This window comes from Phoxinus phoxinus, assembly GCF_949152265.1.
Source record: "Phoxinus phoxinus genome assembly, chromosome: 17".
NCBI lineage: Eukaryota > Metazoa > Chordata > Actinopteri > Cypriniformes > Leuciscidae > Phoxinus > Phoxinus phoxinus.
In genome coordinates, this window is record NC_136892.1 from 12,579,898 (window position 1) to 12,603,677 (window position 23,780).

General features: G+C 37.1%; 3 protein-coding genes across 4 annotated transcripts; 1 reads left to right on the forward strand and 2 right to left on the reverse strand.

The window, feature by feature from the left end:
- Positions 1-59: 59 nt before the first annotated feature.
- Positions 60-4,654, reverse strand: ccdc92bb (coiled-coil domain containing 92Bb). Of its 2 annotated transcripts, XM_079585731.1 has the most exons (5): positions 4,496-4,654; positions 2,902-3,064; positions 2,748-2,795; positions 2,332-2,681; positions 306-2,252 (listed from the first exon to the last, which is right to left on the reverse strand). In XM_079585731.1, the coding sequence occupies exons 2-5, from the start codon at positions 3,029-3,031 to the stop codon at positions 1,923-1,925; spliced, it is 858 nt and encodes a 285-aa protein (XP_079441857.1). In that variant the 5' UTR covers positions 3,032-3,064; positions 4,496-4,654; the 3' UTR covers positions 306-1,922. The 2 variants fall into 2 exon arrangements, with proteins under 2 accessions (XP_079441856.1, XP_079441857.1); XM_079585730.1 differs by having other exon boundaries at positions 60-2,252; positions 2,332-2,795; positions 4,496-4,634.
- A 3,349-nt stretch (positions 4,655-8,003) lies between these two features.
- Positions 8,004-18,288, forward strand: aifm5 (apoptosis inducing factor mitochondria associated 5). Its single transcript, XM_079585597.1, has 18 exons — positions 8,004-8,279; positions 8,554-8,629; positions 8,866-8,975; positions 9,090-9,199; positions 10,683-10,727; positions 10,824-10,905; positions 10,991-11,103; positions 11,702-11,788; positions 11,865-11,956; positions 12,094-12,224; positions 14,189-14,304; positions 14,402-14,473; positions 15,640-15,703; positions 15,800-15,876; positions 15,961-16,078; positions 16,555-16,653; positions 16,748-17,006; positions 18,246-18,288. Exons 1-17 carry the CDS (start codon positions 8,186-8,188, stop codon positions 16,825-16,827), a joined length of 1,566 nt encoding a protein of 521 aa, XP_079441723.1. The 5' UTR covers positions 8,004-8,185; the 3' UTR covers positions 16,828-17,006; positions 18,246-18,288.
- liat1 (ligand of ATE1) lies at positions 14,311-23,073 on the reverse strand. Its single transcript, XM_079585598.1, has 4 exons — positions 22,694-23,073; positions 21,124-21,410; positions 16,819-16,951; positions 14,311-14,404 (listed from the first exon to the last, which is right to left on the reverse strand). Exons 1-3 carry the CDS (start codon positions 22,884-22,886, stop codon positions 16,820-16,822), a joined length of 612 nt encoding a protein of 203 aa, XP_079441724.1. The 5' UTR covers positions 22,887-23,073; the 3' UTR covers positions 14,311-14,404; position 16,819.
- Between the last annotated feature and the right edge of the window lie 707 nt (positions 23,074-23,780).

Sequence of the window (23,780 nt, forward strand, 5' to 3'; positions counted from 1 at the left end):
ATTAGAATCATGTTCTTCACACAAATGTCCACCATTTAATTTGATTTTCTCTTTATTTTATCAAAATTATGACATTATCACTCACTAGCCCTATAAAATCACTTGTTCTCAGACCATAACTAATACTTCATTAAATTAAAATATATATTAATATGTTCCTACTTAGAACAAATATAACTATGTATATTTAAAAGAGACATTAATACTACTCTATATAAAACACATTATCAGGCAATCAGACAATATCAAAGCCAGTTTAGATCCTGAAGACCATCATAGTTCAACAACATCACACAGACCCTGTTGAGTTTAATACATTTTTATCATTTAAATTGTGCTTATACAATCTGTCACAACCTTGACATGTCATTTCTGTAAAAAAAAAAAGTATAATCATTATAATTTTATGTAATTCCTATCTGTTTAACAATGTATCACTTAGAAAATTGAACTTTTTAAAATCAAGTCAAGAATTATAAGTTTCTACAATACAGCATCAGAAAAACAACATGACTGCTGCTGTATTTAATACATGTATGAAAATGTGAAGATTACTGTAAGATTCCCTGATAAAATAAAATAAATCAGTTTTGTAGCCTTTTTTATTGTTGTTGTCCCAACTTTCAGAAAACTTTATAAACAATGTATAAGCATATATATAGGAAAAACTGAACAAAACAACACCAATACGCACATGTTTGTATTATTTAATAAATAAAGCATGATTCACTTCATATATGTTCAATACATCATAAAGCTCTTTACCAACTGACCCACGGCAGCGCCATCTTTGATGTTTAACGTGAATGAAAGCGAGGCTGTAAGGGATAGATATAGGTTGTACTATTATTTAATTTTTAAAGTGTTTTTGGATTTTGCTGCTGACAAAACACTGCAAAAATATCTTTACAAGAAGTTTCAGTAGACAAAAAAAATTCTCAACAACATGAACTATGGAAAAATATAAGTGATATAGGAGCTTTTTACAGCGGATGCCATTGAAAGCATGGTAAGTCTATCCCTCACATTCATACCTGTCATAGTTCTGCTCTGAATAAGGTCTATAGAGACAGAGAGACCAAAAACACAAAAGCAATATAATACACCCGTTTACTTCATCTGCCCTCCCTGTTCTTTTAAAGTGTGTCTAATGTGACCAGAATAATTCACTTCATTGACACAAATAATTATTGAATGGAAAGTTTTAGAGTGTTCTGGATTCAACAATGAAGACTAATTTCCCAAAATCTTCATATTCAGCCTATATATTTTCTGGAAGCAAAAATCCCATTAATTTCCTCCATAGGGGAATGTATTTTGAAAAATATTTTTTTAAAGACAGATCTACTGTGAGCTGCAAGGTTTGTATTATGGTACATGCTTCTGTTGAAGACACCAGTCCAACATTTCAACTAATTTTTTTTAATTAATTGTGTTCAACAGCAGAATTCCAGGTGAAAAACTACATTACCCATGCCATGATTCTGTAGAGAAATTGACCAATCAGAGAAAAACACGCGCCCACTGACATGAAGCACCACAAATGTAGTAAGCTTTCCTACACTTAAACTACTTAAACAAATTTGCAATAATATAGTATAAGTAAAGTACAATAAAATAGTAATTAAAGTCTTCAAATCAATATTTTTTATATTCCTCCAACTGGTTTAATTTGGTTAATTTTGTTCATTAATTCGTAGAGCTTCATGGGATTGTAGTTCTTTCCCTCATTAAATCTTTTTGTCAGATTTTCAAAAGTTTGTAATTTTGTTGTAATTCGCATTGTAGCTGGTTGGTTTGGTTCATGGCTTAAAATTATAACTCCTAAACAAAGACTTTTGAATAATCCCTATAGGAAATCAATGGGAAAAACACCTCTGGAACCAAGGCTGCTGAAAAAAAGGGACGGGCACTCTTACACTCTATAACTCTGTTGTCTCTGGTCCAATGTCTTCCCTCAGTGGTCGGTTCCTGAATCTACCTTTTCGAGCTTCCGACATCCTTGAAAGGCCGGCTTCACTCCAGGGACCTCCGAGTGACCTGTGCAAGGGGAGGAGCCTATGTCTGAAAGGATAAAGGAAAAGGGCGGGGTCAGGCATGGGGCGGGGCTCCTCGGGCCCAAGCACCCTTTCGCGGGGCACGCATTCCCTCACTCTCTCCGATCTCCGCATCCTTCCTGAAGCTCGGCTTTGACGTGTGTTTTCCGCCATCACTGGAGATGTCCACGGAGAACTTGCAGTCCATTCCGATTCCTATGAACAGGTAAAAGAATGAAACTGATTCATGTGTCAAATTATGAGTAGATCCATCGGATCCATAGTGCCTCCTTACCTGCATGACACCTCCATCATCATCTTCTTCTTCTTCATCATCTTCCTCAAAGTCTTCTGCCTGGTGATACAATCGAAAGTGTGCTGAATGGAGTTGGAAAGAGAGTTGAGCGGCCACATCGGTCTGCTTGCGGAGGTCACGACTGAGCGTCGTGATCTTATGACTGCGCCGTTTGAGCTCATCCAGGAACCGCCGCTCTTCATCTCGAAGTCGAACCTGCAGTGCGCTCGCAAGTGCCCCCTTTTTCCGAAGCTCCACCCGCAGCTGCACCAGCGCACTTTCCTGCTCAGCCAAATGCTGCTCTGTCTCCAGTAATCGTGCCTGCAGCAGCTCTTCCTCCAACTCAATATCTATGATAACACCGAGTTGAGGGAACATGTGGGAATGGCTGGAATTTTGTGATGTTTTATACTCACCTTCTGGGCTTCTTACTGGTGGTCTTTTACTTAGATCACAACTCAGCTCTGTAGAGACATGTAGAGAGGTGGAAGTTAACAGACATATACGATTGACAATGCAAAGTGGCATTTTCAGAAAGGAGAATCTATACAGTGAGGTTGAGTGACGGACCATTGCATCGTTTCTTCAGGTTGTGTATCTCTAGCCGTAGACCGGTCAGGAGGATCCGATGTTCCTGCTGCAAAAATGCTACATTTCGATCAACACTCTCCACCTGTTGGGCAAGTGTGGATCTATCCATGGATTGCTCCCAGATGTTGGCAGGTAACAGCTCCTTTTTGCAATTAAATTGAAAAATGTCAATACAAAGTGAACACACTTTCTTCACTATAGGCCTAACCATTCATTTAAAGCCTGAAGCAAAATGGTTTCCATAAAAGGGATAGTTCACCCAAAAATGTAAATTTTGACAGAATTCTCCTTTTTGGGTGACCTATCCCTTTAAGGCAGAATATCCTATAGCCACTCCCCTCCAACCACTAGTCTGATGCGAGCTAGAGTTGGCAAGGATGTGTGTTAAAATAAAATCCCACCCTCTATTTTTTCTTTCTTTCAATAGAGTGCAACAGTGGCCTTAATTCCAAAGTGTATGTGAAACCAGCTCTACGTCATTCGCAGTGCTTCACTTGACTGTCATTTGATTCTCTGGTAAAAAAATATTTGCAGGATCATGGGTATAGGCCTAATGTAGTTTTTCACTGTTAAACATGATTATTTAGAAAATAAATTAATCCGGGCAGATGGCTTCAACAAAAGCATACCATCGATTAACAACCTATTAACTCACATTAAGTCTTTCTTTAAAGGTTTATACGTTATTGTTTGCAATTAATTCCCCTGTGGAGAAAATTAATGGGATTTTTACTTCCAGAATCCAGACCCTGACTGTTGCACTGTTTTACTCTGAATTATGTCACAATAAAACAAAAATTCTGTTTCGCATGGACTTTAACAACCTTCTCTTCGGTGAAATGTTTTTTTTCTTTTTTTGACAAATGTGTGTGTGCTATAAATCCAACTTGGTTTGATACGCTGTTTTGTTATAGTGCAAAAATATACATTTTTAAGTGTGACTTAAATGCTTTTTGTGGTCCCTCTATTATACACCAATAATAACATTTCAGACGGATCCCTATTATTCTGGATCGTAAAATGGCTCTTTTGTTACAACTGCAGCATCAGCAGCTTAGGAGGATTCAGTTTAAAATCAGCATTATGTCATTGGTATATCCGGGACATTCTGAGTCTGACCCAGGAAATGCGTGACGACGACAGGCGTATGTAAACATCGCAATGTATCGCCTTTAAGGCGAACAAATGTTGGCAAAACAAGTTTTTTTCTTCTTCATAGAAAGCACACAATCCTCCCGTCGACGTCTATTAATTCTTTTGTATATTTTATTTGTATTTTATGCCGTTTCCACAACGATTTCAACTATGACTACACACCCATCAAACTTCGCGCATTGGAATATGTCAGCAAATGATTAACGTTAACGTATAAATAGATATGAAACAGTGATTATTAACAGCTGAGTCTGCTGAAACGTATGGTGATATCGTGAAGGTTACGCTTTCATCACGGCTCTGACGATCTTGAATCTTTATTTAAATCAAATACGATGTTTTAAAATCAGTGCACCGCGTTATTCTCAATTATATAAACATGCAGGTGGAACATCATTCACGCTACAATGATACTTACGGTTTGACTGAGTAGATGAAGGATGCAGGACACCTCCAGTGCAAAGCATCGCCACCAAAACAGTGCGTCAGGGACACGAAAGGGTTAGTTAGACATCTGCCATATCCATCCCTATCCCTACATCTCATTAGGATTTATCATTTTTTCAAAGACATACACAAACTCATAACAAATAGCCTAGTATTTATACCCATATATAGCCTAACTGGAAAAAAAACTTTTTACTTAAGATGCACTTTCTTGTATAGGCTATGTTATGTTATGTTATGTAAGTCCATTAATAACGTTAATAGGAGTTTGTTACTGTGCATTTAAATTAATTAATGGAACCATTAATGTGGTTATTCATAGTTTTGAAGTGTTTAAATCAATACAAAAACACCAGGATTTTTTTACAAACACAAGGTTTTAGTTAGTTTATGTTATTGAATATGTGCTTTGTAAAATAAAGCTGTGTTACTATTATGCTCTTCATTATTTGCACATGTTATTTCACTCAAATGGTGTAACTAAGGTTTATAGCAGGTGTTAACGCTTAAAGGCACACTATGTAAGATTTTTGGTTTAAAATATCCAAAAACCACTAGAATGTTATATATTTTGACTTGTGTATACATTATCCCACATGTTTCCAACAATGTTTAAATCAAAAGAAATCAGCTATTTTAAACAGTGTAAAGGCCCGTGTCATTGTGTTGCCTGTTTATGACGTCATATTCATCTTACCCTCGATTTCCAGGGTTACTAATATAGCTCAACACGGTTAGTCTTATTGTTTGACTCTCGTTTTCTTGATTTACCGCGAGTACCATGTTTGTACCATGCCTCAGAGACAACACTATTTTGTCAACTAACATAGCAAAATCAGAAAGAGCTTTATGTGTAGTAACAGTAATACAGCATTTTCTCCACCATACAATATATTTTAAAATTAATTACATGCCATTTAGCAACACAAGTCATCCTGCTTTTATTAATATTCTGATATCGATCTAGCTTTCTGCAGTGAGCAACAAGTGTCTCATACCAGCCACCGAGTGAACGCACAGAGTAACGGTATAACTTTAAAGGTAGGGTAGGTCAGAATTGTCTAAAAAAACTTTTATTCAAATTTGTTTAAACTGTCTTTATATACCAATACATAATTAAAATGCAAGTACTCTGAAATAGAGAGTATAAAAAACTGAGTGACTCTATTGTATTTAATCTTCAATAAACACAGCTCATTAATTCCATTCACTCCCACCCAAAAACGGTTGCGCGACTGCGCGCACGTGGGCAGAGCCAGTAATAGCGCGGTAGTCATGGCGATGGAGAGTGACAGTCGCGCAAGCCAATCACTTGTTTCGTCCCGGTAGGAATTAAAATGAGCTGTGTTTTTTGAAGATTAAATACACTATAGTCACTCAATTTTTATACTCTCTTTTTCAAAGTACTTACATTTTAATTATGTATTGGTATATAAAGACAGTTTAAGCCAATTTGAAAAAAAGTTCTTTAGACAATTCTTACCTACCCAACCTTTAAGTCAAGGGAAGGAGGCAGACGGTAAACATAACTTTAATCGTAAAATAAAGAAAAAAATTTGTCCTGACGGATTGCTTTCCATCAGCTGTGGAGGTGAAAACGGCAACTCCCATGATTCAACGCTCATTCACTGTGTCAAGCTACGCCTTTGTTATGGTTTTGAATAAGCGACCTCTTGCAGCGAAACTTGCATACTGTGCCTTTAACAGTGATTAACAATTATTTGGGATCCATGGTCTGGGGTGCTATAAACCATTCAAGCTCATTTGATTAGAGAGAATAACCACAATGTCATCCTGGTGTTGATCACTACAGTTATATACATGATTCCTGCAGTGATTACACCAAATGAATGCAATCACCTTCATTGAGATGCCAGCATGGCACCCTTTCGTTATTCAAATCAAAGGGTATTTATTAATTTAAGTTCAAAATACATTCTAAATAATTCTGTAAGAGGTCCTCAGCAGAAAGCCTATATTTAGCCACAGAATATGCAGTACTGAACCAAAAGAGTCAGGATATACTGACTAGGAAGTGTTCTCGCAAATGAGCTTGAATCTTTTATAGCACCTCGCCAGACTCCATTTAGATTTGTAGTTGTTAATCACTGTTAACACATGCTGTAAACCTTAGTTACACCATAAGAGTGAAATCCTGCACATATACAAGATAATGAAGAACATAATAGTAAAACAGTTAATTAGATTACAAAGCACATATTCAATGACAATAAACTAGCAGAACTTAAACTGTAAAATCCTACTCTCTCTCTCTCTCTCTCTCTCTCTCTCTCTCTCTCTCTCTCTCTCTCTCTCTCTCTCTCTCTCTCTCTCTCTCTCTCATAGTGCTAAATGGTGCTAAATAAACTCTAATGTGCTTATTTGCACACACAAAAAAAACTTCCTGGCTTAAATTTTTAAGTACAATCAACTTGGCTATATAAGTCATTTAATGACATTAAACTGACTTAAAACGAGTTGAATCTTTTATAACAAAAATGTCACAACTTGAGTTAAAGCAATGTAAAAACATATGTTGTCATAACTTATTGATCATATAATTTTTTACAGTGTGGAGTTTGTTGTTTCCTTAGAATCGGAGACGTTTGTACGTTTATTTTGATTTTAAAAAACTGCTTGCAAATAGATCCAGCTCTTTTATTACATGTTTTTTATTCAACCCCTGTGTGACAACTATATGTTTTGCTTCAATATCTCTTCTATAATTGTCTTTTCTATCTGCTAATTCGGGGGAAGAATAAATAATTTCACTGCATACACTATCAGAAAATACAGCTGAAATAATGTCAGTTGTTGTTTCCACGTTTAATGCTAAAAAGTTAATGCTAAAAAAAAAAAAAAAAAGAAGCTCATTAATCAATTTGTTGCCAAAACAAATGTGACAAGATCTGTACAAAAAGTAAGATACTGAAAAAGTGTTACAAAACCTCAGAAAAAAGGTACAACGCTGTCACTGGGGCAGCTGCAGTCCCAAGGTACAAAAGTGGAAAAGGTACATCTTTGTACCTTATTTACCTCTTAAAGGTATACATATTAGTAGAACAGGGTATTGCCCCAGTGACAGCTTTGCACCTTTCTTTTTTCTGAGAGTGTAAATGTTGGTTTGATTTGCCAAATCCAACAGTGATTCAACTTTGATCCATGATGTTGATTTACCTGTGAATGACTGGATCACTTGATAGTAAATAAAACAGTGTAGCCTATATTAGTATTTATTATATTCATATATCGATTGTATCTTGAAAGGAGCGCATGAGCACGAGCGTCAGTGTTTCAGAGAGAGGTGCAGAGTCACGCACTTTGCCCTATGCACAAGTCTATTGTCGCGTGCTGCTTGCTCAGCCGTTCTCTCTTCTGTTGTTATGCCACAACAAATGGCATTGCTCTTCTACTACTAAATACCCTCTATACACTCTACGCAATCCTATGGAAACACTTTACGCTTTTGAAAACTGAATTTCCTTTTTTCCGCCCACAAAACTCCTAAATTTGACCTCTTTTTTTTTTGGAGTAACCAACTTCATGCGTGAGTTTGAGCATCCGAATGATGAAATGTCTAAAGGACAGGTCTGGTCTCCTGGATTAGGGGCCTGTGAACCGATCATTACGGTCATGACAGCCGTCCCAAGGGTTTGATCGTATGACAGCTGTCGACAGAAAGGATAGTTTAAAAATAAATTACTGGAGAAAGTCTTCTCTTGCTGATCAATCTGTGATGTCTGAGAAAAAATCAGGTAAGCATCCAATCATATTTATTTTATTTTTAATTTTTTGAGCATGAGTTTGGACCAGGGTTTCAGGGTTTTGGTTTATTTGGTTAATCTGAAATCAACGAAATCAATTCTTAATGTTCACACTGATGTGACTATGCTGTTGACTTAGTTAATGTTTCATAATCTAATTCATAATATGGTGTAGTTGAAATCATTGTGACATTATGCTTTTCTCCGTGGCATTGTTCTTGCTGTGTTGACAACTATCATTTATTATTTTACATTACGGTTATAGGTTTAGTGGCTGGTTTGGATCCAGAGGAAGAGGTGACAGATGTCGTATGTGACGAGTCGGATCTCAGAGATGGAGAGTAGGTTCCACAGAAATGTTCATGTGCATCATATTTATAATAAACATATTTATTTTATGAAAGAACATTCAAAAGTCAAATTTTACTTGAATGTATTTGCATATTTATTTACTTGGATTACAACAGGTTGCATCAGGTTTGCTTTTATGGCTGTAAATGTATTTTGTGTCTTATGTTTTGTACATATAAAGCTGTTGAAGGACAAGATTTCTGACTGTGTTGTTCTTGTGATCTAGAATGATGGAGGTTGAGGTTGGTGAGCACAATGTTTTGCTGGTACGCTGTGACGGGATGTACAGTGCCATCAGTAACCAATGCACACACTATGGTGCTCCACTGAGCAAAGGTAGGGCATTACGAATCAGTAAATGGAGTTTAGTGCCAATGACTTCTGTCTGTATATAAATAACATGTGAGAAGTGAAGCGTTACTACAGTGGGTGTTTCGTGTTCCTCTGCAGGGGTGCTGTCGGGTCACAGGGTCCGCTGTCCTTGGCATGGTTCCTGTTTCAATGTGAAGACCGGTGACTTGGAGGAGTATCCTGGGACTGACTGTCTGCCCTGCCACAAGGCACTGGGACATCGATTCATACACACATAACTAAAATACAGTTTTGTACTGCTAAACATAACGATTTTACGTTTAAGCTGAAGTCCGTAACTTTTTTGGGTTAAAAATGATCCAAAATACATTTTTGAGCAAGTACATAACCAGCCAGTGTTCAAAACTATCTGCTTGCCTTAGCTCGATTCAAAACGGTAAGCTTGTAATAATGTTTTAAATTTAGAATTCGATTTCTGCGGGAAATTCGAGCATGTCTTTGCAGCATTACGTCACATCTGTACACAAAAAGAAGGTGTCCCGGCTAGTACGCTATATTGCGTGTGAGGATGTTGGAGGTGGAGATTTATAGCCTTTTCTCACAGCACTCATAAAACTGGAGATTCACCCGTTGTAAAATGCAAAAGACTGCGGACTTCGGAGTGGCTACAGAAAAAAAAGAGACGGCAACCGGGCCCAGCCGAAAATAAGGATAAATATTGGAATGCTTTTTTTCCTTTAGTTGGAACACTAAAAACAGAACAAAAGTGGATGTTACTTGTTCAGATGACATTCTGAAATTCTAATGTTGGTCATACTTCCAAAAAGTAGAATCTGTGATTGCGAATGCCAGTATCCACACCGGCGCAGTGACTGACAGCCGCACATTCTCCTCAAAACATTGGATTCATCCGCGCTGTGCCGTGCCGAGGCACAACCCACGTAAAGTTGATAATTCTGCGAATAACTGCAATTGCAGATTTCGAACAGAGATGGCGACAAAGTGGAAAACTTTAGTTTTAGCTTAGAAAAAGACTGCAGCTTTAAATAATATGTAATGTATATTTTATGTAATATTCTATATATTGTATATAAATATTAGATTATTTATTATACATTAAAAATATTTAATTTAGCTTGTTAATTTAGTGTTTAGTGTTTATATTTTAGAGTGTAATTTATGCCTGTGATTTTTAAAGCTGAATTTTCAGCATCATTACTCCAGTCTTCAGTGTCACATGATCCTTCAGATAATTTTTGCTCTAGATAATTTCTTATTATTATTATCATCAACTTTTATTCTGCAAGAATGCATTAAATTGATGAAAAGGGACAGGAAAGACATTTATAATGTTTCAAAAAACTTTTATCTAATCCTAGGGGGATAATAACTAACATTATTATAATAATGGAGCACCAATAATAATTGATAACTGAGCAGTGAATCTGAAGGATCATGTGACACTGAAGACTGGAGTAATGATGCTGAAAATTCAGCTTTGATCACAGGAATAAATTACATTTAAAAATAATGAAACATAGAAAACAGTTATTTTAAATTGTACAAATATTTCACAATGTAAACAACTTTTTAAACTTTTTTTTAATCAAATAAACTTCTTCTAAAAACATTTTAAAAATCCAAACTTTTAAATTTGGATGTCAAATTATTCTAAACTTTTGAGCGTCACTGTACATGCTAACATTTTTTAATCCGATTTTTTCTTGACAGGTGAAAGTCGAAAACAACAAAGTTTATGTGTCTGTAAAGAAAAGGGTAAAGTTGACTTCTATTTAAAATGAATGAAACCAAAGCGAAAATCAGGACAGTTCTGACAGTAAAATGTAAAATAAAACAAATGTCTCTGTGCAGATTCAGGGTCAGCCTAAACGTATCAAATGGATGGGGGCCAGAGATCATGGGGTGTTACATACTGTGATGCTCCTAGGAGGAGGTGAGAGAAAAATGTCTCACAGATTTCCTTCATTTGCTGTGACAGTTTTAATGTTGTGGATGCTGGTGTGTGTTGTTGAGCACAGGCGCAGCCTCTTTGATGTGTGCTGAGACACTACGGCAAGAAAACTATAGCGGCAGGATTATTATGGTATCTAGAGACGAACTCCCTCCTTATGACAAAACCAGACTCAGCAAGGTAAGGCACAAGATCTTTAAAAAATGATGCTAAAATAGTTTTTGCTGAGAGAAAATGTTTTGAACAACACTCAAAAACACAAATACAAACTGAAATCAAAATTGACAATTTTTATGGAATATTGCAGTATTTATTATTAACGATTTATCCGTGCACATAATTTTTTCTTCTTCTTCAAAAAAGAAAAGAATATAGGCTATCTTCGTAATCTTTAATCTAAATAAAGTCCCTCCCTATTGCAACAGCATCTTTTACTGGCGCAAATGTTCAGTATATTAAATAAGAATATGCTGGTTGTTTTGTCTTTTTCCACAGATACAGTATATTAAGCAGCACAACTGTTTTCAACATTGATAATAATAAAATAATTGTTTCTTGAGCAGAAAATCAGCATATTATAATGATTTCTGAAGGATCATGTGACACTGAAGACTGAAGAAATGATGCAGAAAATTTAGCTTTGCCATCACAGCACATACTAATATATATATATATATATATATATATATATATATATATATATATATATATATATACAAGCTTATATTATTTTTATTTTTTTACATTGTTTTATTTTTAAAGTTTAATCTCGATTTAGGTAATGAATGCTGAGAGCGAAAGTCTCTTAATGAGAAGAATGGATTTTTTCCACAAGTATGATATTGAGGTCTGGCTGAAAAAAGAGGTGAGAGTGAATCTTGTGTTCTTTCTCATTTATACCACAAGAGACATATGATCTCTCAGAGTTGTTCTTTGTGCAGGCTTTATCGATAGATACAAACAAGAAAACTGTGACATTTGATGATGGCTTAATCCAGTGCTATGACCAAATCCTTATTGCAACAGGATGCAGGTAAGTATCTGGCGATAATTGTTGATATAAAGTATTATTTAACTGTACTTTTTACATCTAGATACAGTAATATTTTCATAATTTACTCAACTTTCATCAACGCAGAACTTACACACTGCTTGATCTTTGTTTTTCAGAGCAAAATGCCTAGACTGCCCAGGTGCAGATCTGGAAAACGTGCTGATGCTGGAAACCCCGGAGGATGCCAGGTGCATCCATTACACCTGTATGGGCTGCAGGACAGTCGTCGTAGGCACTTCCTTCATTGGTACACACACTCACCACACTCTCCCCAGCACTTCTGTAAGGCTAATGTTATTAGTTGGATGTATTACAAAGAAGAATCGTCAAAGATAGATTGGTGAGCATCAAAAAAAAAAAAAAAGTAAACATCTTGCCACCCTCAAGCTTTTGAACAGTAGTGTCATGATTCCAATTCTGTGTCTTGTGTTTTGTAGGACTTTTATGTTGAAGTGTATTCTCAGTTCCCTTTGTTTCTGTGTTCATTCCTGTGTCCTGTGGCCATGTTTGTAGTTTTGTAGTTTTTCCTGTTGATTATTAACAGACTGAGGTAAACTAGGTCACAGGACAGAACCAAAAACACAATGAAGGGGGAACACAGAAAATACATGTTACAGTACGCCCCCTTCCAAAAAGGTGTGTCCTTGCGCTGTAACTAGTCCAACTGTGGAGGGAGGGGGATCTGGAGGAGGGTGTGGAGCAAAAAAAAAGAAACCAAAGAGTCCTGGAGACAGGACCAGGAGAAGTTAGATGTAGAACCAAAGGCCAGCCAGGACAAGGCCCCTTGGCGGAGTCGAAGGCGGGATGAGCCATGGTATAGACAACTTGATTGTAGACACCAAGGGGACGACCGACAAAGATTCCGCCACCAAAGATGAAGACCCAGGTGGAGATGACAGGCCGATGAGCCCACGTCAGACTGATAGCACTGTAGACCGTGGAGGAGCCGCGGCGATGAGCGTCCGAGGTGTAGCGGGATATCCACAGGACAGAGGCAGAGCAGGTGGGACAGAGGATGAAGGCGGAGCCAGATGGAGCCGAAGGTGCAGGCCGGATCGATATCCAACCAAGGCAGAGCTGGAGGGACAAGGGAACCCGGTGCAGCCGTATGGCCGATGGTGTCCGGTGGAGCCGAGGGAAGGAGGAGCCAAGGCGGAGCCGATGTGTCGACAGGCGGCGGAGCCAGGGGATCCTCTGTGCTGGATGGAGCTGGTGGCCTGAGGACACAAAGCAGATCCTTGCTGCGTGTTGGAGATGCAGAGGGGCTGAAGGACAACAGTGAAGGCGGTGCTGAGGAACAGGCTGTTTGAGGAGGTGGGGAAGGGAGGTTGGGCGGGCAAACTGGAGATCCCGGGGACGCTGGATATACAGAAGGCCCGTCATGTCAGAATCTCCGTCATGTCACTCGCTGGTGGTGGATGGCTGGTCTCTGGCGGTGTGTTCGGAGTGGGGCTGGTGACAATGTCATCCTCAGTGGGGCCGACGGTGTAGGCTGAACCGCAGTTCACCAACATCCACTTGATGAACTCAGCGAATGATCCTCGAGGACCCACACCGGGTAGGCGAGTCTTTGTGCGCTCGCTCAAACTGGCCAGATAGAAAGCGCACAGGTGTGGGCCTCAAGGCTCTTCTGCTCCGGCTCCAAGCAAAGCAGTAGCACAGCAGGTGAATCCATGCTAATACGGTATCGGTCGGTCACGAAACTTGATGTATATAAACTCACACCACGAGGAACACTTCATGGAGACAAGCTTTAATAACAAATACTCAGGAAACCGGCTTAACTCAGGAGAAATAGACTGACGATATTAACGAGAACCGACAAACACTGAGGGAGAACTGAAGGCTTATAAGCATGAACAAACAAAGGGAACTAATAAGTTGATTTACAAGACACAGGTGAATTAAATGACTTATTTAACAAACTGAGCAAAACTAGGTCACAGGACAGAACCAAAAACACAGTGAAGGGGGGAACACAGAAGATACATGTTACACTTTTATGGGGCTTTTTTTATATGGACAACCCCTGGTCACTGTCGTCTTTCTATGTATAGAAAAGAGCAGCATGACCATTTTTCAGAACATCTTCTTTTGTGTTCCACAGATGAACAGCATATGGGTGATGATGACAAAGCATTATGTGAACTATTTTTTCAACATGCTTGTTATTTTTCTAAAACAACTAATCTGTTGTGTGCGGCATTGAAGGCATGGAAGTGGCGGCCTATATGATAGATATGGCCAGTAGTGTCACAATCATTGGAAGCAGTGAACTCCCTTATCAGAAGACTCTGGGCCCCGAAATAGGGAAGGTCACCATGATGGTATGTGACAAGGGTCAATACATCCATCTCATTATTTCAATATGTGGTTTATCTGCTTCATGATGATCATCTTATTCTGTTTGGCTTGTTCTTTGAGATGCTGGAAGAGAGAGGGGTGACGTTCTACATGAATGACGCTGTCGCAGAGATTCAAGGCGAAAATAGGAAGGTAAGGTTCAACTTGTTCTAAGTCTCATTTGTCTCAATTTCTTTTTTTTTTAAACAACACAAGTCCATTCCATTGGAAGTCAATTAACTGAAATAGATGCTCAAGAACAATAAACTGGACGATGGCCACTTTTGTTATACTTTATTTTAAGGTGTCCTTGTTACAGTGTAATGCTGCCCTCTAGCGGAGTGTCTGTAGTGTCACCAAACTTAGTGTAAATAGCCGCTACCTTATACAAATAAGTACTGAGTAATATTTCATTAACAATATGTCCTTAACTTACTTTATAAAACGGTTAGTTCCAATCCTTGATTCTGATTGGTCAATAGATGTATTTTATTCACGATGAAACACGGCTATGACCGCTTCACCCAACGGTTCTATGTATCACTACGCAACACCCATAGCAACCACTCTTAGCAACTTAAACACATGTTTGATCTCATTGATATTGTTCATTGAAGCTATAGAGTATTGTGAGAGATCGAGTAAGCGAGTGTACCTGCATTTACAGTAGATATAGCATTTTCCTTCAGGTCAGTCCTATACTCATAATAAAAAAATCTGTCTGAATTTCCGCTGCGATATCTTGTCCTTTTAACAGTTAGGCTATGGGGTTTTCCCGTGCCTATCTGTCCGTTGCATCTTCCTTTTCCGTGATCAAAAGTTTGAGTCCTTTCAATGTAAAAGTCTTCTCTACTGACTGACTCACTCATAAAGACAGTCTTTGCCGCCATCTATTGCCGAAATAATGTTTGTAACTTCTGTTGCTGTTTACGGTCAGGGACTATTTTTTCCAGCGGAAGGAAGGCTTTTAGTGATTTTACTTCATGAAAGTTGCATAGATACATATTTTTCAGCTTTAATATGTGTATTGTGTGGAAACCGTTTTATAAAAACAATAAGGTACTCGAGGCTGTGCTGTATCGTGAATAAGTCACGGCTGAAGGGGTTGCAGGCACTCCGCTTCGCGTCGAGACTTATTCACGATACAGCACAGCCTCTCATACAGTTAGGGTTAGGGTTTAGTTTAGGGTTAGTTTGCTTACTTGTAAGTATGCATTATTTACTGCTATTACTATAGTAAGTACATGTAACTGGGACACTATAAAATAAAGTGTTACTGAATTTTTCATCCAGTTTATGACTTGCATGTTTTTCCGCAGGTTAAGGCGGTGAAACTGAAGAGCGGTATTAAAATTGAAGCTGATGTGTTAATTGTTGGAATTGGTATGTACAGTCGAACTAAGAACAAAGTGCTACTTCAATTTAAATAACTGGAACAACAATTTTTGTGCTCTCGTCTCCCTATTATCTCAATACAAGGTGTCAATCCCAATTCAGAGTTTTTGAAAGGGACTACGATAAATATGGACTCGAAGAACTTTGTCATTGTGGATGAGGTAAGTGTTTATGACTAATTTCCTTGAGTTTAAACAATCACCTTTACACTTCCAAACTCTTCAATCGTGTCCCGGTCTGTCTAGTACATGAGGACCAACATAACAGACGTCTACTGCGCAGGAGATCTGACCTGCTTTCCTCTCAAAATGGCAAAAGGCCAGAAAGTGAGCATCGGCCACTGGCAGATAGCGCAGGCACATGGTAATCAAACATTTTAAATGTGTACATCTGGCCATTTTGTCAACTTTTAGAAGTACATTAGCATAAAGACACCGTAAAGCTAACAGACGTGCACTAAAATACTTTAATAGTGATGCACCGGCCAAAATGTGAATTTTTGGTTTATGCTCCACAAAGCTCTGAAAGTTTGTGCTTCTGCAGAATATTTTGGTTCACTGATGGAAATTCATTGAATGAAACTGTTCAAAGACGCGTTTTACTGTGTTAGCGTAATAAGCTCTAAGCTATAACAGGAAAATAACTTTCCTACGACCTGTGAACCGACAATTACTCAAATTTAAGTTCCAAAACTTTACCAGTGTTGGTTTTCGACTGAATGAAAACTTTGATTTTGGTTTCAGTAAAAAAAAAAATTGTTGCATCACTACAGGTAGTCTTTAATTACAAGCATGAAAAGAAATGTTGCTTTGATACCATTATAACATTTGCCTTATTAGGAAGGATCGCAGCCTTCAACATGTTGCGCAGGGAGGTGGAGCTAAACTCAGTCCCATTCTATTGGACCGTCCTGCTGGGGAGAACCATTCGTTACACGGGTACAGCCTTCTACTTACATGCCCGACATGCTTTAAGGATTGTAAAATATGATTATTTGTTTGTAATGATGTCCTGATTCTTCATTATGCACAGGGTATGGGGAAGGATACACTGAGTTGGTGCTGAAAGGGAAATTTGAGAACATGAAGTTTTTGGCACTTTACCTCAAGTAAGAAGCTTGTGAGAAGTCTTTATACCCGTTTTCTCTTTCAAGTGTGAGATATTGGCTTTGTGCTTGTAAATACAGGCATGGTGAGGTGGTGGCTGCAGCAGGATTGAATGTTGAACCGGCTGTCTCTGTGGTGGCAGAAAGGTTGGCAGAAGGAAGAGTGATTACAAAGGCGGAAGCAGAGTGAGTGAGAACTCAAATTCAGTGATGTTAAAAGTGCACAAAATAAATGATTCATCTTTCATTTTATTCATCATTCTAAACAACGGATACAGTCTTGGCTGGTTAGCATTAACCTAGTTAACCCCTGCTGGTTTCCACTTTTTTTTTGGCATGCAGCAAATAATGTTAATATTTCATTATAACATAGTTTACCCACTATACTACACACAGATGAGGCAAAACATTATGACCACCTGAACAATGGCTGCATCCGAAATCGCATTCTTTATTACTATATATTTGGCGAAAAACAGTATGTAGAGTAGTATGTCTGAATAGTAGGCGTAAAGTACCCGGATGACCTACTACTTCTGCATCTAATGGACTCTTTACTATCCCCTGAGGCCACAGGAGAGGATTTGTGAATGGCAGTGAATTGATGCAGCTGACGCTGGTTGGTCACATGACAACATGAAGGATATCATGCAACATTCTCAGAACTTTGGCTAACGTTCAGACAAGGTTCTCTCAAAGTTCTAAATAAATATTATTCCAGTAATGTTAATAGAACCTTCGTTCAGAGTTATATTGTTTTAAATAATGTTCTCGAAATGTTTGCACAAAAACATAATTCATACAGTTTATTTTCTGAAACATTTTAGTTGGATGTTCGTCTAGCATTTACTGTTACTACGTGTTTTAGAAAAACTTGTTTAGAGAACATTCAAAAGTAGCATTCCCATAATGTTTGCAAAATGATTAAATTGAACATTTCCTTAAAGTTTTTATAACTAAAAAATTATTATTTTCTAAACTGGACGTTTTGAACTTAACTTAATTAATTAGCAAAACGTTTTTAGACAATATTTTTGTTAGCTGGGTACACACATTCAATGACAACAGTCGCAAAGTAATTATTCAAAAGAAGTACCTTCTCAGAGAGTATACGATTTCGGACACAGACTGTGAGAAGGAAAAAGCTGGTCATGTGATCTCAAAATGGCTGCCACCATGAAGGAGGTACCTCCCTTATGGAGATTAAGAGTTAATTTGTCTATGCAACTGATATGGATTCTTCTTCTAATGCGGGTGTGTACATTTTTCTTAAACATTTAGTGAACGATTCTTTTTTTTCAGATATAAAAAACATTTACGTAGTAAAATTGCTTGGTTCACTTTAAAGAGGCTAAAAGCGACCAAATACTGTCAGATCTCTGATGTATTGTTAATTTTTTACCTGAGGTTTTCTTTCTATTATAGGTCAGATGACCTTAGCTGGCTGAAGCTGCCGCCCATGTGACAACAGTTTGAACTCCGAATGATCAGAATTCAGCCATTCTGTCCACAGTCCATCCCATCCAATCATGCCTTTACTCAGAAGATGTTTTTGTAACATTTATTAAGGCCAGTACATTACAGTATGTCTCTTAAAGAGCTTTCTACACAGTTCACAGAGAGTTTGCCATTTGAACATGGATATTCAGAGAGGAGACCCACTACCCAAGTGCGGCTAAAATAAGCTTTTATTCTGTTCTTGCTGCAGCTCCAAAGACAGAGTTCGCCAGTTAGCTCAGGTTCAGATGCACATTTTTTTTAATACTGAAAATGAACATAATGCTTCAGTCGTATATTTATTCTAATCATCATTATTATTTATTAACATTTAGGAATGAGCTTATGAAATATTTTTTTTTTTCGTATCTGGTTTGTATAGTATTTACTCAGTGTTTAAATGGAAAAGTAGATTAATTAATTAATTCTTAAGTACAGTCACTCTGGCATACTGTGCGCTTGATGGATCTAGGTGGCGTAGTTGGTCATCAAGCTGTGAAATGGAGCATGGGTAGTGGAAAAATAGACAATCACTGAGCGCACATCCAATCATAGCGCTTAGGAGGATTAGATGAACACAGAGCGATGGATGCTGAATGTGATGGTGGTCACAAAAGCAGGAGTATTATAATAGAACTGGGCAAACATGTTACAAAAGGGCATATTACAAAAGAAATGCTGAGCTGCTCTCTTATATCGCCTCTTATTCTCTATCTCTTCTGCAACGCAACCCAGTTTTTTGCTTCCAAATCCTCATAATTCACTTCTGTTCTTATCAGCAAGAATTTGTGCAGAGATATATGGGTCATATACGACAGTCCAAATCTGGAGGTGAAATGTGGGCCATGAAATAGGGCTTATAACTTAAGAAGCTATCGCAGAGAATTGAAAAGATCCCTTTATCAAGTACACTAAATGGTAAAAATCTAACATTAAAATTTTCCATTAACAATTAGTTATTTAGATGAACTGCCTATAGTTTTTATACACACACACACACACACACATACATTTGTATTGCTATTATTGAGACAGAGCAGGTGTCCACAAAATGCACAACAGAAAGGTGAGAAGAAGCTTTGCTATACTTGACATTTTGTCATTCTGTACAGACTGATATTGCTGATAAGCACAATATCACTTTTATTGTTATGACTTCCATGTTGGTCCAGCTTTTCTATCAGGAAGCATGTTGCAGTCCTATTGCATTTTTGAAATCATGCAAATAAAGGAGCCCTTTAACCCTCTAGGCCTCTTTAGTCAGAAAAGGTTAAAATATTTTACGTTTTTTTTTCCTCCATCGGAATGGGATGACACTTGGTGACTTTTGCCGCATTAGCTATGTAAATACACAAAAAAAATCACGGACATGATTCGTCACACATGGCTCCTTCGTCGGTCAAAAATGACCGACATTGGAAATGAATGGGAAATACGGAAACTAAAACTTTGGAACAAACTACAAATCAGCCAATCAATAACAATAATGCTTTCCACGTGTTCCCTTTCTAACAGAAACATTTATTGTAATCATAATGCAAAACCTGACACTTATCTAACAAAAAATATCTAAACCTTGACAAAATGTAGTCTTTTAGAATGTCTAAATCTAAATGCAAAACCTAATAAAATTAAGAAATTATCTCTAAAAAAACCAACCTTTTTATATATTTATAGGGAGCTAAACAGGTGGTTTTTAAGTTTTTATTTAACGCATCCAAATGGTACTATTATATAAAAAAAAGGATTTACAAAGCATTCACTCTATTTTAATGTGAAATATTGCATTTATTGAAAAAAAATACACACACACACATATATACATACATTATATATATATATATATATATATATATATATATATATATATATTCTAATATATATAAAAATAGCTCATTCAAATTTTATAAATATTGCATAGTATCATAAAATCCCCTCAAAATTCTAAATAATAATCAAAAAATATTATTGAACAAAAATAGATCACATTGATTTTCAAGGCTTCAGTCACTTTTGACCGAGAAGGAGCCAAGTTTGACCCCTAAACTAAGAGGTCCAGGGGGTTTAAGAGGTCCTTTCCCACTACAAGATGTGAACACAGGATGGCAACCATATTTTAGAGTTTTAGTTTATAATGTTATCATCACCGTTTTAGATACAGCACAGTAAGGAATGAATTGTTTGAATGTACACACGAGTCGCCATGATAATAGTCAGAAGACAGTCACACACAAGGTTATTTATATCAGAACAAACATTACAATGTGCTGCAAAACAAGTGTGTCATTTGCACTGGTTGGGCAGTTTTAGTCACTGTTACTCATTCATGGTCTTGTTTTTTTTTTTTTTTTAAATACAGCACATGTTTGTCATGCTCATAAACATCTGTAATCCTTAAAAAAAGCAATAAATTATTATGTTTTCTGGTTTAGACTTTGTTACTTTCATTAATTATAGTAATTTGTTTGACCCAAGAGTGTGAGAATATACGTATTCAAGGTAAGATGCTTTAATGTTTGTGGAATAAGTCTCTTATGCTCACCAAAGCTTAAAAATAAATATTTTCTATTAAATATTTTCTATTTCAATATATCGTAAAATGAACTGAGCTTTCACGATGCATGAAAACTTTCTAACTACAGTTATGTTATTAATAATAACACCAAGAAAACACCCACAAAACCTGTTCATATCTAACAGACTCTGCACATGATAGTAGACTGATAATAAGACAAAGTTATTCATGTTAAAACTCCAGACTTGTTTTGTGTATTTAGTTTTGAGGTGTTTGAGTCAGTGCACAAACCGGTGTGAATGTTCTTGATGCCATGTAACGTTTACGCCGATTGGCTCTGTAGACCTCCAACCGCTGGGCCTCGGCAATGGGGTCTTCCAGAGCTCCTTCCCACCTCAAGCTGTCCTGTCCAAGGTGGGTCAAATCAGATTTGTCCTCCTCAGTTGGAACCGAAGCCACTTCTGATACAACCTTGGGGTTTTGGGATTTGCTGCTCTTTAGTTCTTTGGCTTTGGCATGACCTTTGCCCTGAGCATCACTTATCTCTCCATTGGTCCACTGCTCTGTCTGGAGTTTCTCTGGAGGGAGGACAGACGGGTTGATGGATAAACATATATATTATTTTGTTGGTAGCACTGAAAAATTATTATTCCTATGCATTGAGTACCAATTAAATCTCTAAACATCCTTAAAGCAAGATATGCTTATCTATGTATGTAACTACAAATGATATTTAGACTTTTCAGATAATATATCTTAAATATCCATGCATTTTGCTTTGTACTATCAGCAGATTTTGATCACGTTTTATGCATAAAGCTTATTATTTAAAGGGATAGTTGACCTAAAATATGAAAATGCTGTCATCATTTACTCGCCTTCATGTCATTTCCAAACCTGTATGACTTTCTGTCTTCTGCAGATCCCAAAAGATATTTTGAAGAATGTTGGTAACCAGTCAGTTTTGGATATAATTGACTTCTATTGTATAGAAAGAAAAACATTTCTCAAAATGAGAAAGAAAGTCAGACAGGTTTGGAAGGACGTGAGGGTGAGCAAATGATGACAGATTTTTTATTTTATTTTTTTGTGGAAAAATATGCTTTTAAAGGCCCATTGAACGTACACCGATAACCGATATATTGTCCGTTAAATCTAATACCAATTTTTCAAAATAATTTTTAAGAGCCTGATTACAAAAACAAAAGTCTTACCATTAAAAGCCATGTCCCAAGCGCACAATAATAATGTTCTTATTATAATTTTATGTAGCCTAGACTTGCGGTGCACATGTTGCACTTTACTGTATTTTCCATTTATTAAGTGATTCCAATCATATTTCAAGTAATTTAAAACCACCATGACGAACAATGCGCATCTGAAACGTCTCAGCTGAAGGAAATAATAAAAAATAAATCGGGTTTAATATATCAGCCGAATTTTCTTAGGCCGATAACGATAAAATTAAAACTGATCATATATCGGCCGATACCGATAAGATGGCTGATATATCGTGCATCCCTAATTGCAAGTTCACAAGACCGTAAGTGCATATGAAGTGTGTCATTTGGGACAGGGCCTTCCTTGGTAGGTGTAGGTGGCGGTGTGCACCTTTTCAGTTGGTTTGAATCCACAGAAGAAGAGGACTTTAAGTTTTGGACGCTTATATATTGTAAATGTTTTAGAGCACACAAGCTTAGATAAACTTAAAGGCTAACATATTCATACTAAAAGCCCAAAAAAATTACATTTAGAGATCATGGGGACTTTAAGGCTTCTTGTTTTCCATTAGCTACTTCCTTACTTTATTTATTGCATCAATGACAAGGTAAAGCGTCAGATGTTTTTAAAACCAACTCACCTGAATCCTTAGTTTGGTTGATACAATTCCTCGTTTTCTTTTTCTCTTTTGTTGTGTCTTTCCTTTTCTTTTTGCTTTCTTTCATTGTGGCAGTCAAAGGTGGGACGTGAAATCCTTTTTTAACTGAAATCTCCTGCCGCATGTTTGTTGTTTGAGAAGAACCTTTAATCCGTTTTTCTCTAAACGATGCCATTACTCACGGCTTTCCCAGCACATTGCTTATAAAGACTTTGAAAATACATTAAATACAAATTTCATTTTAATGAGCATTAAAATAGATATTATTACTTCAACATCTATAAACAAGTAGATTGCGCGCGCGATAGAACTCACAGCGTTCTAGCAAAGTGAAGGTCGTTTGAGCGTGATGACGCATCTCCATAGAAACAGAACTCCTCCCATGTGCCCAAAAGGAGTGGGGGAAACGGTCTCATATTTTCCAACTTTTTTATAGAACATAAGAGCACTTGCAATGCAACAACAACACGCATAATATTTAAATCATCACCAATTTTATTCAACTGTATACGAAAGAAAAAATACATATCTGCTTTTAGCTCAGGACACTGACCCTATACTTAGAACAAGCCATGGCCATCAGTTAGAGAATAACACGGTGCTTAGCAGCAGCCAAACTTAGTAAGAGCAATAAAGGTTACAGAGGCGAACCATAAAGAGAACTACCATCCAAAAAAATAACAATTATTGACAACTTATTGACAGACGCAGACCTTTTCACTTTCAAAATGTGTTTTTTTTTGTCTCTGTGGCACTATTAATATACTTGTTTGTTATATAAAACCTTTGAGAACAATTAATAAATAAACATTGCAAAATTTCGCATACAAGCCCAATTTTGCCGTTTTGGAATCTTTTTAAGCCTCCAGCAACTCCAAATATCTAAAAAAAATATTTACTTTAATTCATTTTTACATATTCATACATGTATAAAGTGCAACTCAATAATAAAATAAAATAACTTTGGGGGTTGTTAAGTAAACTTTTACATATACAGATGATTGGCTGAAAACGAATCGTCCATGAGCAGGAGACGTTTTGATTGGTTGGAACGGTTTAGTCCCGCCCC

Bases quoted from the DNA above. Each gene is read 5' to 3' on its own strand.
- aifm5 (XM_079585597.1), top strand. From the start codon at position 8,186: ATGACAGCTGTCGACAGAAAGGATAGTTTAAAAATAAATTACTGGAGA. The intron at 9,200-10,682 runs GCACTGGGACAT...TTTTCTTGACAG, and splicing joins ACTGTCTGCCCTGCCACAAG to GTGAAAGTCGAAAACAACAA. The intron at 10,906-10,990 runs GTGAGAGAAAAA...TGTTGAGCACAG, and splicing joins TGTGATGCTCCTAGGAGGAG to GCGCAGCCTCTTTGATGTGT.
- liat1 (XM_079585598.1), bottom strand. From the start codon at position 22,886: ATGGCATCGTTTAGAGAAAAACGGATTAAAGGTTCTTCTCAAACAACA. The intron at 21,411-22,693 runs GTGAGTTGGTTT...TCCTCCCTCCAG, and splicing joins CAACCAAACTAAGGATTCAG to AGAAACTCCAGACAGAGCAG. The intron at 16,952-21,123 runs GTTTGTGCACTG...CTGCCACCACAG, and splicing joins CATCAAGAACATTCACACCG to AGACAGCCGGTTCAACATTC.
- ccdc92bb (XM_079585730.1), bottom strand. From the start codon at position 3,031: ATGGATAGATCCACACTTGCCCAACAGGTGGAGAGTGTTGATCGAAAT. The intron at 2,796-2,901 runs GTCCGTCACTCA...ATGTCTCTACAG, and splicing joins CCTGAAGAAACGATGCAATG to AGCTGAGTTGTGATCTAAGT. The intron at 2,253-2,331 runs GTAAGGAGGCAC...ACCTGTTCATAG, and splicing joins ATGATGGAGGTGTCATGCAG to GAATCGGAATGGACTGCAAG.